Raw genomic sequence first — 18,434 nt, 5'->3', positions numbered from 1 at the left:
CACTCAAGGAAAAGTCGAATATTCTAGCACATACATGGTTCGTTGGGTAAAGAGAACAGAGTAAATAATACTGTCTTGTCTTTGGGTCCAGATGACCCTAACTTCATAGATTTCTGTTTGTATTATAAAGGAATAGTATGTGAATGACTCTTTCTACCTTTTATGTACATAGTGATAATTTGCAGGGGTATGGGGGCACACCTTAAAACATAAAGTAACAATAGACTTCTAGCGACTTAGTCAATAGAAAGTCTAAGGCCAGAAATAAAGAAAGTAGGTGAAGGCGGGGTGGAGTGGAAAGATGGCTTAGCGGTTAAGAGCGCCTGTTGCTCGTTGTAGAGGTCCTGGGTTCAGTTCCCAGCTCCTACATGGTGGTTCACAGCCATCAATAACTTCAGTTCCAGGGGATCTGATGCCTTCTGATGTCTGTAGGCACCAGGCATTCCTATGGCGGCATATATATACATGCAGACAGAATGCTAATATACATAAAATAAAATTTAAAAGGTAAGGAAAAAGTTTTAAAATCCCTTTCTTTGCAAATAGGACCGACACCCTGGAGTCAGCCCAGGACATGTTCTGGAAACAAGCTGACTTCGGATATGCTCGGGAGCGGCTGGAGGAGATACGAATGTTCTGCCGGCCAGAGAGTGCGGTGAGTGTCCGGCTGGTTTATTATTTGTTTTATTATTTATCTTGGAACAGAAAGAAAAGGTGGCTCAATAACACAGAATCTCTCTGTAGCCCAGGCTGACCCCAGACCCCTAGTCTTTCTGCTTCCTCATCTTTGGTCCTGGACCCACAGGCAGAGACTGTAAGTGGAGTTGATACACTCAGAGCCTGGGCCCAGAACAGTTCTAACAAGCTAGGCTTGGCCTACTTACCATCCACAGAATGAAAACAGACAAGTACTAGTAAAAAAAAAAAGTGGAGAAGGAAGATTTATTCTATGTGGTTCACAATGGGAAAGGAAGGGGAATAAAGTAATTTATCGACTCCCTCAAGAACTCCCCCAACTCCACCCCAAACACTACCCACAGCCTATCTTCAGGGCACTCTGTGAGCTTGCGGTTTAGGTCGAGGGCAATAGGTATTTGTCACACAGCAGTACCAGTTGGAGCGTGGGCCTGCCTGTCACTCACCCATCCTTGTGTTGGCCTCAGTCTTGCCTCCAGAGTGGTCTGACAAGTTGTGAAAACTATGGGAAATGTCCTCTTAGGAGAAGTAACCACCCTCAACTCCAGCCCCATCCCCCATCTCCACCCCTATCCCCTATTCCCCCAACCCCCTCATCCCATCCCCCCAATTCAACCCTTATCCCTCCATCCCACTCCGTCCCCCCATCCATGGGCTGGCACCTGACTTCAGCCCTTTTCTTTTGTAGACGTGAAGTTCCTGAGGAAATGCCAGTTCCTTGGGGACTATTGTTTCAATAATCTGAGAGGCGCAGAGGAGAATGAACTTCTTCATTCCTGACAGGCTGGTCATAGCGCCACCGCACCCAGCTGGGGAGTCGTGCTCTTTGTTCCCAAATAGGTCATTTTGTTTCCTCTGAAAGGTCCACCTTCCTCTCCACACGTGTATCAGATAGTGATATTTTGAGGCGCTTAAAATATTTTTAGATTTAGACCTCCCCGCAGCACACGGCGAAGAAGAGAAATCTCGTCTTTACAGACTCTTTGTCAGTTCGTTTAGGAGGTGCCGGGGCTGCACCATTACTGATCTGCATTTGTTTACTCTTGTGTGCAGTTCAGTCTGAGTGACGTCGTAATTAGTACAGCAGGGCAGACAGATTGATATAGTTTTCGTTTTTTTTTTTTTTTTTTTAATTTTTTTTTTTTTTTTCGGAGCTGGGGACCGAACCCAGGGCCTTGCGCTTCCTAGGCAAGCGCTCTACCACTGAGCCAAATCCCCAACCCCGATATAGTTTTCAAAAAGAAAAAATAGGGCCCTCAGAAAAAGTAACCAGCTTTCCCAAGGCTATACAGCCATCTTGTGAAATCATACGATACTTAGAATTGAAAGGCATGCGTGCGCGCGCGCGCGCGTGTGTGTGTGTGTGTGTGTGTGTGTGTGTGTGTGTGTGTGTGCACATCTCAGCAATTCATGTCATACGCCAGTGGGTAGGACACACACACTACCAGGGAGTAGTTTTTAAGTAGTAGATGTGAAAGTAGGTCTTTGACTACAGAGTTCAGATCCTGACTCTTGGGTGAGGTCTTCAGTCTGTAGCAGACGTCTCATTCTTCAGCCGTAAAGCCATGTTAACTTCGCGGCACATGGTTCTGTATATAAAAATTCTCAGCACAGGACCTGGCTAAGGACCTGAGTTGTAATTCCCAGTGTCCATGCAACAAACCAACAAGCCTGGATGTGGCCATCCACGGTCTGTAACCCTACGATATTGTGGGATGCAGAGGACAGCGCTGGAGCTTGCCGGGCACCAGCCTCCCACCAGGTTTAGTGGGAGATGCTCTCTCGAGGATGCAAAAAGAGAGTGATAGAGCAGGAAATGGTGTATGCTCCTCTGGCTTCTCTGTAAGTGTGTGCAAGGGAGCATGACCCTTGTACATGTGCATGCAACACACCCACCACATTAAGTACATACTCTGTAGTGCTTGGAGAGGGTGCCGTCTTCGGGATGTCAGTTGTACGAAAGGAGATGAAGGCTACGGTTGGGAGTCATAGACACAGGCACCTGTAATAGTCATTTTGTTTTAGCTCACTTGGCTTCAGTCTAGCTTCTCATGTGGAAAGGCCATGGGGTGGAGAGAGAGAGAGAGAGAGAGAGTGTGTGTGTGTGTGTGTGTGTGTGTGTGTGTGTGTGTGTATGTGAGTGACTCCACCTTGCATGGTTCTCTCATAGTAGTTTGTGGAGTGCTTTCCTGGACATCATGTGCCTTGCTGGGTACCATGCCATCAGTGTATGACTCCTTCCCTTAGTTCTTTGAGATGCTATGACAAAGTACCGTAGATGAGAAGAGTGGAGACTAGAGACTGGAAATCGAAGATCAAGGTGCCAGCACAACTGGGTTCTGAGGAGACTCTTCCTCCAGACGGCACCTGTCCTCGATCACTATGGGGTTGAAGAAAGGAAGAGATCTTTGTGGTCTCCTTTAGAATGGTCCTACGTTAGTGAGTGTTCCTACTGCAGTCACCAAAATAACTGACAAGAAGCAGCTAAGTTTATTTGGCTCACAGTTTGCAGGGATTCAGTCTATCGCAGCCAGGAAGGCATAGAGGTGATCACATTGCTTCAGCTTTCAGGAAGCAGAGAGGGTGTGGACAGGGCTATCAAGTCTCTGGATGTCTTCAGAGTGACCTACTACGACCAGACTCTCGGACTGCCAATAGTATAAATAATGAAACGAGACTTCTATATAGCTTAAAGCTTAGCCTTTTGCTCGGCAGTCTCCCCACTAGCTCATCTAACTTAACCTGGCTCTCTCACCCACGACCCCCTACATGGTTAACTCTATATACCTTTCTCTGTTCTGTGTTGGTCTATCTGTTCTCCTTTGTGTCTGCTCTTGAATCACCCCCACCCCTTTTATTCTCCCAGCGTATCTCTGTCTCTGTCTCTCTGAAGTCCCACCCCCTATTTACTGCCCTGGTTGAACATCAGCTCTTTATTACAACCAATCAGCATCAAGATTAATCTTTGATCCACTTCTAGATTGACTTTAGGCAGGTAAGTAAGGACGTATATTTAGAAAATAGAAAACTCTGGTGATGGGACATAGGAGTGACTATTCCAAAATCCTGCCAGTATTTAGCTGTCTATCAGTACAGAAGTAACTATTGAGAATACAGAGACGCACCTACATACAAACTAAAAAATGATTATCCCCACAACCTGTTCCTCCCGTGAGTCTTCCTCTCCCATAGGTTCCACAGTTTTCCCAAACGGCAACCAGTGGTTCAAATACTAAGTCTGTGGGGGACGTTTCATATTCCAACCAGAACAGGTACTAATATGTATGAAGACTCCCTCTCATAACCTCAAAGAATTCCACCACCTACTATCCTTACATTTTGATAATTCATTAATCTTTATATTTATGTATTTATATTTACTTATTGATTATGTGCCTGCATGGCGTGAGAGGTCGGAAGACACAGGAGTTAGCTCTCTACTTCCACCACGACAGGACAGTTTTCTCTTTCCTCACATCACAAAGTTTAGCTGCAAGTGCCTTTACCCCTTGAGCAGCTCACCATGCAAGAGTTAGGGCTTCAACATGAACTTTTTTTCAGGAATGCAAACATTCAGTTCACTGTGTTTTTTTTGTTTGTTTGTTTTTTTTTTTTTTTACTGACTCGATTCACAAACACTAACCAGGTTAAGATGCAGACCCCTCATTCATTGGGAGTTTTAGGGAAAACAATTAAATGGCGTTTAATCCCTCAAGGAAACCCAGAGCAGAAGTTCTTGAAGTGCCTTCTTTTTCAGTGCATGGTGGCTTGGTTAAAGCAGAAGCAGGCTGTGGCTGTTGACCTTCCAACTGTCTCACCCAGGTAGAGCAGCCGTTGACAGGGGGTTGTGCACAGTTTAGGGGACCGTTTGCTGGAGCGCCTCACACTTGACTTGGCAAGCTGCCTGTTCACACTTGTGTTCGGGTGTCTCTTACCTGTGCGGCCTTCCTGTTCCCTTTGGCTCCTCCTCAGACAGGGCCTTATTTATTTTTTTCATTAGCAGTTAGGGGTAAAAGTAGTTCTTAGGAAATTTTCTTTTCTTTTCTTTTTTTTTTTTTTTTGGTGGGAGGTGGAGAGTGCAGTGAATCATATATAATCCTTGGCTTTAAAACATGAGGGCTGATGAGGTGGCTTTGTGGGTGAAAGACACTTGATCCCAGGCCTGGCAACCTGAGTTCAGTCCCGGGCATCCATATGGTAGAAGGAATAAACTGACTGTTGCAAGTTGTCCTCTGATCTCTACGTATGCAAAGAAGCACATGCACATATGCACATAAACATATTCAGTAAAAGCTTTTTCTTTTTCTGAATGAAGCAGTGTGGTGATACGTGTCTGTGTTCCCAGGACTTAGAGGCTGAAGCAGGAGGAAGATCCAGAGTTTGAGGATAGCCTGAGCTACATGATGAGACCCTGTCGTTCATAAACACACACACACACACATACACACACACACACACACACACACACACACACACACACATATATATACATACCACATGTATACATATATATACATATAACTCATATATGTATGTATATATGTATATGTGTATATATGTATATATGTATATGTGTATATATGTGTATATGTATATGTGTATATATGTATGTATATATATATATGTCACTTCAAATATACATAATGTGTATATATTCTCTTTCTCTCTCTCTCTCTCTATATATATATATATGTATATATATATACACACACACACACATACATACACACACACACACACATAGGTTCTCACTATGTAGCTCAGACTAGCCTCAAATATTTATGTGCATATGTGTAATACACATATTTTAGGTGGTAAATTAGAGCATTTGGGAAATCTTCTTAGTAAGCTAAATGTATGGAGACATTCAGAAGTACCCTTGACAGACTGTTGGAAAGGAAAAATCAGCACAGGAGCCGTGTAGAACTCGCTCCTCTTGGGGGTCCCACCAGCGCTGCCAGCACAGTGAGGCCTCAGTGCCAATCCTGTTCCCAGCTGACTGTTCTCCTCCTCTCAATTGTATTTCAGAGCGACTCAAGTCTGCTTTGCTCTCGTTACCTTCAGTATTGTAGAGCTACTGGTCTATACCTGGACTTAAGAAACATCAAGAGAAACCATGACAGGTACTTCTGTGTGGCCCCTGTTAAAGCTGATGGCACTCTGAAATGCGCCCAGGTGCAGGGCTGTGTCTTGGGTTGACTTTGTGGTAAAATGGTTGAAGGGTTAGGGAGTGGGTGAGGAGTAGGTGTCCCAGGTCCTCTACCTGATGATCACACTGTTGATTTGAGTCATGGGTATATTGGGTTCCTTGTAAGATATTTTTAAGTTAAATTATGCAGCACATGCTTGTAAGTTAAATTCCAAAGAGGGGTTTGGGGGTGTGGTTCTATTGTACTCTGCCTGTACTGTATAAACCCGGCATGTGATACATGCTTGCAATCTTAGCATTCAGTCAGTGGAGGCAGGAGGATAAGGAAGTTCATGGTCCTCTTGTGCTACACAGACAGTTTAAGATTACCCTGGGTTACAAGAGACCCTGACTCAAAAATAAAACAAAATGAAATAAAATGAATCCAGTGGCTGGGCTGGAGAGATGGCTCAGCCATTAAGAGTTCTAGGTGCTCTTGCAGAAGATCTGGGTTTGGTTCCCAGCACCCACACGGCAGTTCACAACCATCTGGTCTCCAGGGGGCATCGAGCATGCATATGGTACACAGATAGACAGACATGGAGGCAAAACACCTGTAGGCCTGAAAAGAAAATAAATAAATCCTTTTAAAAATGTTGAAAATGTTTCAATGAAATTAGTTTCAACCCAGCACCTTGAGTCATGAGAAATTTTTCCAGCTTGCTTATTTATTTATTTATTTATTTATTTATTTATTTATTTATTTATATTCACTAGATTCAAGGAAGATTTTCTTCAGGGTGGTGATATTGGAGGATACTGTAAACTTGACCGTCATGCACTGGTGTCTGAAGGTCAGCGCAAAAGCCCTCTGCAGTCTTGGTAACATGATTTTGTTTCCTAAAAATGTCTCTAAATTATTTGTGTTTGTTTTGGCGCTTGTAGACTTTATTTTATTTTATTTAAAGATTTCTTTTATGTATATGAGCACACTGTAGCTGTCTTCAGACAACACCAGAAAAGGGCACTGGATCCAATTACAGAAGGTTGTGAGCCACCATGTGGATTTTGGGAATTGAACTCAGGACCTCTTAGTCAGTGCTCTTCACCGCTGAGCCATCTCTCCAGCCCCCATGCTCATAGATTTTGGATGGGACTCTAAAGTGGAAAAAGCTACCTGATTTGTACAGGCTTAAGCTTCTGTGGAGTGGTGGGCACAGTTGGATCCCTCAGTTTAAGCAGAACTGAATATTGGTCTATGAAAATTTAAAAAGTGGGTATTAGAATTTGCTGTTCGTAAATGAGAGGAAAAGTATTTGACACGATGTATCATTAACTCACCCACATTTTGTAAATGTGCTACCCTCCGGTGTGGACTTTGGTTGATGAGAAAGTGAGCTCACCTGTGTAACTTTTGTTCAGTCCTCACCCCGCCTTCTTCTCTCTGAAGCCAGACGCTACCCAAACTCTTACCGTCATTGATGATATTTTGAACTTTAAAGCTTTATTGTAAAACCATTTGAGGCTCGTGGAAATTTAAACAACATGCAGAAGTTTCCATTGGACCATTCATTGCTCCGGCTTCCTGGGGTGATAAATGTTTCATTTAACCATAGCACTGTTACCAGGAAACAGTCATTGTTAGGGTCTTATTAATCTCATGTGTGTGGGTTTCCCCGTGCTTCTACACTTATGTTTTTCCAAATTTGTTCTTTAGAAAGTGTATATCCCATGTCTAGGGACATGTGACCACCACCCTATTTAGGATGCAAAATCCACAGGAACTCATGCATTTTCATTATAATTTTATGGGCTACTCTTATGTAAAGTTAACTTCTCAGGCCGTTCATGCTGAGCAAACTATTAGAAAGAATAATCTAATCTTCCCTTATATGGTAGTGGTCAATTTGTTGTGCGGTTTATCTGGGGACTAACTGATTGTCACAGAGAGATGTGTCTTCTATTCTAGAAGGCACGTCCATTCCTAGTTCATGTTGGTATCTGACTCTGTACTATAGCCCCTTGGGGCATAATTGTATTATGGGTAACACATTATCCTAGAATATACCCTAGGGCATAGTTATATTTATTATTTATTGCTGTTACAAATTATTCTGAAGTAAAGCAAATGACATTTAGTAGCTCAGCCTGTTCTGATGTCAGAGTGAGAGCAGCTCAGCAGGGCCTCAGGAGGCTGCGGTCAGGCTGTTGGGTTGGGTGGGGCTATCATCATCAAGCTTGGCCTGAGAACTTGACTTCCGAGCTCACCAGGGCTGATCTCTGAGCCTCTGTTTCTGACTGACTACGGACCAGAGGATTCAGTTTTCACATATGAGTCTCTTACTAGTGCCTGTCACACACAGCATGGCAGCCATGGCTCCCTCAAGAGCATGAGTATAGTATATACATGCTATAGTGTTATGTAATTGACTTCAGCAGTGACATGCTACTGTGTCCTGTTGGTTAGAGATAAGCCTCTGAGCTATGACCAAATTCAGGGGGGAGGGAGGCATTAATTTCCACTTCTTTTCTTTCTTCTTCTTAAATATTTTTATTTGTTTGTTTGTTTGTTTTGAGTACATTGTTGCTGTCTTCAGACACACCAAAAGAAGGCATTGGATCCCATTATAGATGGTTGTGAACCATCATGTGGTTGCTGGGAATTGAACTCAGGACCTCAGGAAGAGCAGTCAGTGAGCCATCTCTCCAGCCCCTCTTTCTTCTTATTAAGAGAAAGTTTTTTTTTTTTGAAACGAGATCTTGCTAGATAATCCCAGGATGACCAAAGACTTATGATCCTCCTGCTTCAACTTCCTGACTGCTGATATTATATTTATCTCACTTACCTTTTGAAGGGAGAAGTACCAAAGAACCTGTGTAGCTGAGGAGATGGCTCAGTGGGTTAAGTGTTTGCTCCTGAAACATGAGGACCTGAGTTTTGATCCTCAATATCTACATAAAACAACTCCGGCACAGTAGTGCACACCTCGGTAGCTCACTGTCCTGTCAGTCTCACTGAGCCTGCAAGGTCCAGGTTCAGAGACAGACCCTGTCTGAAAAGAAAGTAAGGTGAAATGTGATTGAGGAAGGCTTCTCAGGACTAACCTCTGGCATCTGCGTTGTACAAGGACAGCTCATTTGTATATAAGGAAGGACCAGAGGAAGGGGGCAGGGAGGGAAAGACTCAGGAGTGTGTTTTTCAAATGCATGGTATTTTTACATTCTGTTCGATACATTCCACATGACCTGTGATCTCACGGAGGGTTGCGGCGACCTTTACTCACACCTGTAGACGTTCCTCTTCACATGCCGGTGTCTGTCATTTGTCTGTCTTTCCACAGATGTTGTCCCAGTCTCAGGGAAGCTCTTCTGTCTCCTGTCTTTCTGAGGCTCTAGCTCATTTTGGAATATGATCTTTTCCAGAATCCAAGAAGACTACTGGGCAAGTTCCTATGGCCCATCCATCTTTTCCTTTAAACCTCCAGATGACAGGACACCTTGTTGAATCTCTATTAATACATCAGTTTTTTGTTTTTGTTTTTCATTTTGTGACAGCTTCCCAATGGGATTGTCTGATCTGACATGTGAGCCTGAAATGTGAAATCATTTTTGTTCCTGTCTCAACATTAAACTGGGTTTTAGAGTCAATAATGTTAGCAAATTAAGGAAGGTGCTCTGTGGGACTGAACTAGAAGTAAAATCTGCTTCAGAAACAGGTGCCAGGCTCTGGTGTTGCAACAGGACGTTTGGAAGAATCACTTTTAAATTATCTCACAATTCACTAAATTGTCTCACAATTCACAATTCCAGGTTTGCTGAGCTACAAGGCTACACTCAGCTCAATTTCAGGCCTATAGAAGATGCTAAATGTGACATCGTTGTTGAAAAACCAACATATTTTATGAAATTAGATGCAGGTGAGAAGTTACTTTGTATTCTATTTGTGTGTCTACTTTTTAAAAGATTCTTTTTGTTTTTGTGTGTGTGCATATTTTGCCTGCAATGTGTGTCTGTGTTCCACATTCATGCAGTGCCCATGGAGGTCAGAAGAGGGCGCTGGATCCTCAGGAACCACAGTTTCCAACAGTTGTGAGCTACCATTTGCATGAACAGACCCAGGTCCTCAGTAAGAACAGGCAGTACTCTTGGCCATTGAGCTGTCTCCTCAGTCCCACATCTGTCTCTTGACATGCTTGCCTTAGTTTTCTGTGAATGTGTTAAAAGTAGTGTGATAAACACTGGCCATCTTTTTATTTTTGCTTCCTCCTCTAAGGTAGATGAACTGGTTACAACTTCTGTATTGTTTTTTATTATTATTATTATTATTATTATTATTATTATTATCATTATCATTATTTACATTTCAAATGTTATCCCCCTTTCCTGTCTCCCCTCTATAATAAGCCCCCCATCCCCTACCTCTACCCCCTTCCCTTTGCCTCTGAGTGTGCTCCGCCACCCACCCACGCACTTGTGCCTCATCCCTCTAGTACCCCTTGGGCACTAAGCCTCCACAGGACCAAGCACCTCCCCTCCCATTGATGCCAGATAAGGCAGTCCTCTGATACATACATAGTGGGAGTCATGAACCAACTCATGGATACTTGTTGTTGGTGGTTTAGTCCCTGGGAGCTCTGAGGGATCTGGTTGGTTGATATTGTTGTTCTTCCTATGGGGTTGCAAACCCCTTCAGCTCCTTCAGTCCTTCCCTAGCTCTTCCATTGGTGTCTGAGGTCTCAGTCCAATGGTTGTCTGTGAGCATCTGCATCTGTCTTAGGCAGGTGCTGGCAGAGGACAGCTATACCAGGCTCCTATCTGCAAGTATTTCTTGGCATCAGCAATAGTGTCAGAGTTTGGTGTCTGTGGATGAATGGATCCCAAGGTAGGGTGGTCTCTGGATGGCCTTTTCTTCAGTCTCTGTTCTGTTTTTTTGTCCCTGTATTTCCTTTAGACAGGAACAAATCTGGGTTAAAGAGTTTGAGAGGGGTGGATGGCTCCATCCCTCAACTGGGGCCATGTAGATACTGGAGGCTATCTCTTCACATTTTATTTATCCGCTGTTGGGTATTTCTGCTAATGTCATCCCCATTGGGTCCTGGGAGCCTCTCACATCCCTGGTGTCTGGGACGTTCTAAGGTTCCTCTCCTGGTTCCCCCCCCCATGCCCCACCCTATTTCTATTCATTCTCCTGGTCCCCACCCCCCACCCACCCATCCCCACCCTATTTCTATTCATTCTCCTGGCCCTCTGGACTTCTCTCCTGTCTCTTCCCATGCCTGATCCTGTCTCTCCTTTTACCCTTCCCCTCTCCTCCCACACCCAGGTCCTTCCTTTCCTCTGTCTCCTATGATTATTTTCTTCCTTCTTCTAAGTGGGATTGAAGCATCCACACTTTGACCTTCCTTCTTGTTAAGTGTCATATGGTCTGTGAGTTGTATCATGGGAATTCTGAGCTTTTGGGCTAATACCCACTTATCAGTTAGTACATACCATGTGTGTTCTCATTGCTGATGGGATTGCAAGCTGGTACAACCACTTTGGAAATCAATCAGGCGATTCCTCAGAAAATTGGAAATAGTGCTACCTGAGGACCAGCTATACTAACTACTCCTGGGCACATACCCAAAAGATGCTCCAACATATAACAAGGATACATGCTCCACTATGTTTATAGCAACATTATTTATAATAGCCAGAAGCTGGAAAGAACCCAGATGTCCCTCAACAGAAGAATAAATACAGAATATGTGGTATGTTTACACAATGGAGCACTATTCAACTATTAAAAATGACGACTTCATGAAATTCTTAGGCAAATGGATGGAACTAGAAAATGTCATCCTGAGTGAGGTAACCCAATCACAATTCCAACTCAAATCTTCACAGAGATAGAAAGAGCAATTGTCAACTTCATCTGGAATAACAAAAAACCCAGGATAGTGAAAACAATTCTCAACAATACTTCTGGAGGAATTACATCTCTGACCTTATGACAGAGCAATATTGATAAAAACTGCATTGTATTGGTACAGAGACAGACAGGTAGATCAATGGAATAGAATTGAAAACCTAGAAATAAACCCATACACCTATGGTCACTTGATCTTTGACAAAGGAGTCAAAATCATGGAGTAGAAAGAAGAGAGTATTTTCAACAAGGGATGCTGGTCTAATTGGAGGTCTGCATGTAGAAGAATTCAAATTGATCCATATTTATCACCTTGCACAAAGCTCAAGTCCAAGTGGATCAAGGACCTCCACATAAAACCAGATGCACTGAATCTAATAGAAGAGAAAGTGGGAAAGAGTCTAGAACACATGGGCACTGGAGAAAAAATCCTGAACAGAACACCAATGGCTCAGGCTCTAAGATCAACAATTGACAAATGGGACCTCATGAAACAAAAAAGCTTCTGTAAGGCAAAGGACACTGTCAGTATAACAAAATGGTAACCTACAGATTGGGAAAAGATCTTTACTAACTCTACCCCTGATAGAAAACTAATATCCAAAATATACAATGAATTCAAGAAGTTATATTCCAGAAAACCAAATAACTCAATTAAAAAGTGGGGTACAGAACTAAGCAGAGAATTCTCAACTGAGGAATCTTAAATGGTTGAGAAACACCTAAAGACATGTTTAACATCCTTAGTCACAGGGAAATATAAATCAAAATGACCCTGAGATTCCACCTTATACCAATCAGAATGACTAAGATCAAAAACTCAGGTGACAGCAGATGCTCGTGAGGATGTGGAGAAAGAGGAACTTCTGCATTCTTCCCTCTTTCTTATTCTACAAGAAACTGTTAAATTTATGTGAAAGAGATCCATCGAAATCAAGATGAAAGAAAGTTTCATGCATATACCTTTTGTAACTAAATTTACCCTGTCTGATATCTGTAATCAGTTTGATTACATTTAGGTTTCATTACATTTTTTTAATTAGCAGCCACATGTACAACTGTGAGAATAAAATGCCCATCATTTCTCATGTCCAACTTTCTGTAACCAAAGGAAGGTAAAACTCTTTTGGAAGTTATCACTACAGTATATTCTTGAAAAAAAATTAGAATTACTTTTCCATCATGCTTTTCAGTTCTAGATCTGGCCTGAAGCATAACTTTAACTCTGGCACCTAGCAGCCCTGGATAGGAGAGAAACATGCTATATTATCCCTCATTATGAGAGATGGGGATTATAGTGCTCTGTCGTACCAAAATTCACAAGTGACTTGGCCTATAGAGAACTACAGAGAGCCCCCTGTCATGAATACTTGAGGATTACCATACTTTATTGATCATGGTTTTAATGTGCTCTGCCATTTGCGGTTCTAATTCTCAGGTTACAAAATATTAGATTCAGAGATCAGACGAGTTTAGCTTTTTGAAATAAAAGCAGACTTAAAGTGCTTTGTTCAAAGTTCTTAGTCATTTTTTAAAAAAATATGCAAATGAAAAAGTGGCAAAAAAAACCTTCCTGTGAAAGAAGTGTGTGTTAACTATGACACTTGTGCAGATCATATGCCAGAAAACATGTATGCAGACTGTGTGCATAAGGTATGTAAAGTAGGAGCGAGTGGACTGAGACAGTCAGTGCCACTGCTTCCTTGTATTGGTACTGAGCCTTTCCTTCTGAATGACACCATCAGCCAATTCCCCTTTGCTTCTTAACTCACCTTGGGACAAGGGGCATTGTGATAGGACTTACCCACCTTGCTTTTACAGCTTGAAGCCTGGCCTTACTTCCTCATTTTAAATCCTCATGACACCAGACACTATTCCACAGTAAATGTTAGGGAGTCCCTACATGATACAGACCAGCTATGGTGTGTGTAGAGCTCACCCAGGGAAAGGGGATATTCATTAGTGCAAGCTTTTCTTGTTGACTTGAAACTAGGTACTTTGCTAAGATTGTTCTGAGTCGAAAAATTATTCCTCCGGGGGATGGCAACATGGATCAGTGTGGAAGGGTGCTCGCCATCAAGTATGGCGACCTGTTTGATCCTGAGGGCACACGTAGCGGAAGGAAAGAACCAACTCCTGCAAGTTGCCCTCTGATTCCACACACACTGGTGTGTATGTGCACTTATGCACATAAACAAATACATGTAATTTAAAAAGGGAAGTTGTCCCTTGCAACTTTTCATGTAAGAAGACTAACCACTCCAGTAGACTGGAGGATCTACAAGCTCTTATTCCTGGCACTCAGTTAGTATTTGCTGTAGGAATGATGTCTGGGTATTTTACGGTTGCTACCTTTGAAAGTCACTGGTTTTCATTCTAAGCTTGCTTTCACTCAACATTTTCATTTGAAAATGTGTGCTTTGTTATTTCATAGGAAGTTGTCCCATTTATATTTGTGTGTTTTCCAGGTTGAGTCCTGAGTCCCTCATACCTAAATCAAGAGTGTGTGCTTTCTCTCCCTCCCCTCTCCTTTCACCTCTTCCTTTCTTTTATCACTTCTTTCCTTCCTTCCCTACCTCCTTCCTCTCTCTCCCTCCCTCTTTCTTTCTTTCTTTCTTTCTTTCTTTCTTTCTTTCTTTCTTTCTTTCTTTCTTTCTTCCTTCCTTCCTTCCTTCCTTTCTTTCTTTCTTTTCTTCCTACCTACCTTCCTTCCAACCCCCTCTTTCTTTCTTTCTTTCTTTTTTTTTTTTTTTTTTTTGTGACAAGGGTTTCTCTGTAGTCTTGGATGTCCTGGAATTCACTCCATAGACTAGGCTGGCCTTGAACTCAGATCCACCTTCTGAGTGCTGGGATTAAAGGTGTGGGCCACCACCATCCTGCCATTCTCTCTTTCTTCCATTTATTTCTCCCATTTATTTTCTTAGTGTGAATGTACATATGTCTCTGCTAACCACAGAACAGTTTCTTAGTGTGAATGTACATATGTCTCTGCTAGCCACAGAACAGTTTCTTTTTTTTTTTTTTTGGTTCTTTTTATCGGAGCTGGGGACCGAACCCAGGGCCTTGCGCTTCCTAGGTAAGCGCTCTACCACTGAGCTAAATCCCCAGCCACAGAACAGTTTCTTAGTGTGAATGTACATACGTCTCTGCTAGCCACAGAACAGTTTGTGGTAGTTTGTTCTCTTTTTTCAATGTGGGTTCTAGGGATTGAACTCAGGTCATCAGGATGGGTGGCAGGTGCTGGCCTCTGTTTTGTGTCTTTCTGATGACTGGCATGGGAATTAAAAACAGTGACAGCTATGACTGCTATACTCTGACCTACTAAGCTCCTGATGGTCTTCATAAAGATCTTACTGTGTGTCAGGCACTTGAAGATGCCATCCTCTCTGCTTTGTCCTAACAGAGCTCACACTACACTACAACCATTCCCCAATTCTAGGAACAAAGCTAAAGACTAAACACTTTCAACTTACCTAGGGATACTGCTCCAGAGCCAGTAAGCTCGACCAGCCTGCTTCTTCCAATACCAGTGTTCATGCTCTGTCAACCAGAACATGAGACACTCGCCTCTCTCTCTCTCTCTCTCTCTCTCTCTCTCTCTCTCTCTCTCTCTCTAATCTTTATTAACTTGAGTATTTCTTATTTACATTTCATTTGTTATTCCCCTTCCCAGTTTCTGGGCCAACATCCCCCCTAACGCCTCCCCCTCCCTTTCTATATGGGTTTCCTCTCCCCATCCTCCCCCCATTACCACCCTCCCCCCAGCAATCACGTTCACTGGGGTTTCAGTCTTAGCAGGACCCAGGGCTTTCCCTTCCACTGGTGCTCTTACTAGGCTATTCATTGCTACCTATGAGGTTGGAGCCCAGGGTCAGTCCATGTATAGTCTTTGGGTAGTGGCTTAGTCCCTGGAAGCTCTGGTTGGTTGGCATTGTTGTTCATATGGGGTCTCAAGCCCCTTCAAGCTCTTCTAGTCCTTTCTCTGATTCCTTCAATGGGGGTCCCGTTCTCAGTTCAGTGGTTTGCTGCTGGCATTCGCCTATGTATTTGCTGTATTTTGGGTGACACTCGCCTCTTTTAACTAATAGCTGGTCAGCATTTCCCAAAAAGCTGGACAGATAGCTCAACCATTAAGAGCACTGGCTACTCTTCCAGAGAATCTGGGTTCGATTCCTAGTACCCACATGACAGTTCATAATGGTCTGTGACCCTAGTTTCAGGAAACCCAATACCCTCCTCTGGCCTTCATGTACCAAGCATACATGTGGTGCATAGTCATACTTGCTGGCAAAACATCCATACCCAAAAAAATTTAAGAAGAAGAATATAAGAAATGATTAAATAGGGCAAAAAGAGACAGGAATTTAAAACTACCATAATGTTAGTTGTGATTATTGCCAGTGCCTCTGTGTACAAGTGTTGTTTGGTGGATTTAAAAGCAAACAAAATGAATAATCAGAAAGAACGGTTAGCGATCATGGCCTGATAGTTCCCCGTGCTGCCCTAAATAGAACTATGTGCCCCCCTCCCTCCCAGAACTTAATCCTCTCTGATGTCTTGATGTGCAGGAGAAAATAAATGCATTCCTGATTTCAAAATAACCAGCTTAAAAGTAACATTTTGAACTCAATACTTCTTCAAGGTGATGAGTACCCGTGCCTAGCCCATATTTAGGAGAAACATGTTTTCTCGTTGATTTTAACTAGAAATCCAACTAACCGTATGCAGGGAGAGTGGACTCAAAAAGCATTCCGTGTGCGTCTTCTCTTGTTTAACATGTTCTCTTTCCCAACTCCAGGTATTAACATGTACCACCACTTTTGTGACTTCCTGAATCTCTACCTCACTCAGCACATAAACAATTCTTTCAGTACAGACGTGTACATTGTCATGTGGGACACCGTAAGTAAACTCCTGCGCTCCTTTTGCGACAGCTCTGTCTTGCTCTTCCATTGTGTGCCTCTGACTTTGTGAAGCAGAATTTTCTAAGATGCATGTGTCAATATAGTGCCTAACCACACATACACTCATACATGTATAGACATGTTCAAATGTGTTTCTATGGCCCCCCTCACATACACATGCACTGGTCAGGTGCATACAGATCTTTAGTTTGTTTTGGTTTTGATTTTGTTCAGGCAATGTCTTATGTAGCCCAGGCTGCCCTGAATTGACTGTGTAGCTGAGGATGACCCTTTGCTCCTCTTGCATCCACTCTAGATTGCTCAGATTACAAGTATGGTGCTGGGGATTAAACCCAGGGCTTCATGCATGCTAAGCAAACACTCTACCAACTGAACCACGCCCCTTCTCATAGAGGAGTATGATCCTATGAACTTTCAGCTTTGGAATGAAGTAGGGGAGGATTTCCTCCCCTTGGGCAGGGATTGGGTTCCCAAACGCAGAGCCCCAGTGTCTGCCTCAGTGTTCCTCTGAGACAGGAGGCCTCTGTGACACAAGGTGGTAACGATTAGGTTTATATTGCCCTTTGAATTTACTGCTCCTACCCATAAAATGAAACCCAGAGCCTCCTGCAGGCTAAGCAGTCCACCGCAGAGCTACACCCCAGCCCCAATCCTTTGCATAATAGCATCTTTCTAGTGACAGCTGGCTTCATGCTAAGTGGTTTGTTTTTTAAGCTCACTTTCTAGGGTGAATCTTACACATGTATCTAAAGGAGAAACAATGCTGTCCGGAAACAGCTAGCAGGCAGCGTCTGCATTCCCAGCGAGCACAGCACACCAGCCAATTCATAAACAGTTTTGTAGACAAGGAGAAAGCATTTGACGGCCATACTTCATAGACAGTAAGCTCACAGTACAGCTCTGTGGATGGTTGTCACCACAGCCCGGAAGTCTGGCCTGGTTTAAAGTCCTTGAAAGGCTGGTTCTGCCTTCTTGGCTCTCACTTCCCATCTCTGGCCCTGCGTGAGCTTCCATCCCCGTCTTGAGCCCAGTCTTACTGTCAGTTCAGTTTCATATTTTCGCCATGTTTCTGTGAGCAAAGGGGACAGCGTCCTTCTCGTTTCTTCTTTTTTGCTTAAGTGGGCCACGTCTCTCAGCAAAACATTTCTCAGCAATTCTGCAAGACCTTTTTTTTTCTTTTTCTTTTTCTTTTTTTTTCGGAGCTGGGGACCGAACCTAGGGCCTTGCGGTTGCTAGGCAAGCGCTTTACCACTGAGCCAAATCCCCAAACCCCCCCCCCCCTTTTTTTTAAAGCCCTTACTAAAATCACATTTTCTCAGTGGGGAATTTGGATCAGGATTTTTGTTAGTGTGTTTTATGGATAGGACACAGCAGGTGAGTGTTCTAAGGTAACACACTGAGGGTTGGAGCCAAGGAGCTCTCACTCCCTATATAGTTCTCTGAAGAAATTGTGAGGTAGAGAGACACTTATTAAGTGCTTTCTAGAAGCTTTGTCATACCATCTTGTGTGCCTACATACATCGTCCTCAAGTGGACTGAGTTAAAATAAGTTAGCTTCTATGTGTCCTGCCTGGTGTGTGCCTGCTGGGGCCACCACGAAGGGCCCTGTCAACTGGACACATGATTTTCAGGCAGTCTGACCATCATTCTGCTCTGGATAAGCAGCATTCATGTCTCTGAGCAGTGTGCTTAGCTGCCCCAGTGTCATTGCTGTCCTTTTCTGGCCCTCTGACTCCTCCCTTATAACCTTTCCTCTTGGTCAGTGATGTCCTTGCTA

General features: G+C 43.2%; 1 protein-coding gene across 12 annotated transcripts in view; it reads left to right on the top strand.

The window, feature by feature from the left end:
* Positions 1–18,434, top strand: part of Eogt (EGF domain specific O-linked N-acetylglucosamine transferase) — a 37,657-nt gene that overhangs the window by 5,814 nt on the left and 13,409 nt on the right. For 11 of the 12 annotated variants that reach the window (XM_017592766.3, XM_039108043.2, XM_063286449.1 and 8 more), the window contains 5 exons: positions 547–655; positions 5,725–5,819; positions 6,602–6,706; positions 9,635–9,741; positions 16,531–16,634. In XM_017592766.3, the coding sequence (XP_017448255.1) occupies positions 547–655; positions 5,725–5,819; positions 6,602–6,706; positions 9,635–9,741; positions 16,531–16,634 (520 nt within the window). Of the gene's footprint in view, positions 1–546; positions 656–5,724; positions 5,820–6,601; positions 6,707–9,634; positions 9,742–16,530; positions 16,635–18,434 lie in introns of those variants that run through there. The other variant, XM_039108044.2, reaches the window with a different exon arrangement.

The sequence above is a fragment of the Rattus norvegicus genome, chromosome 4 (assembly GCF_036323735.1).
Source record: "Rattus norvegicus strain BN/NHsdMcwi chromosome 4, GRCr8, whole genome shotgun sequence".
Lineage (NCBI taxonomy): Eukaryota > Metazoa > Chordata > Mammalia > Rodentia > Muridae > Rattus > Rattus norvegicus.
Note: the sequence above shows the minus strand (reverse complement) of the source record. Positions and strands in the feature narration are given on the sequence as shown.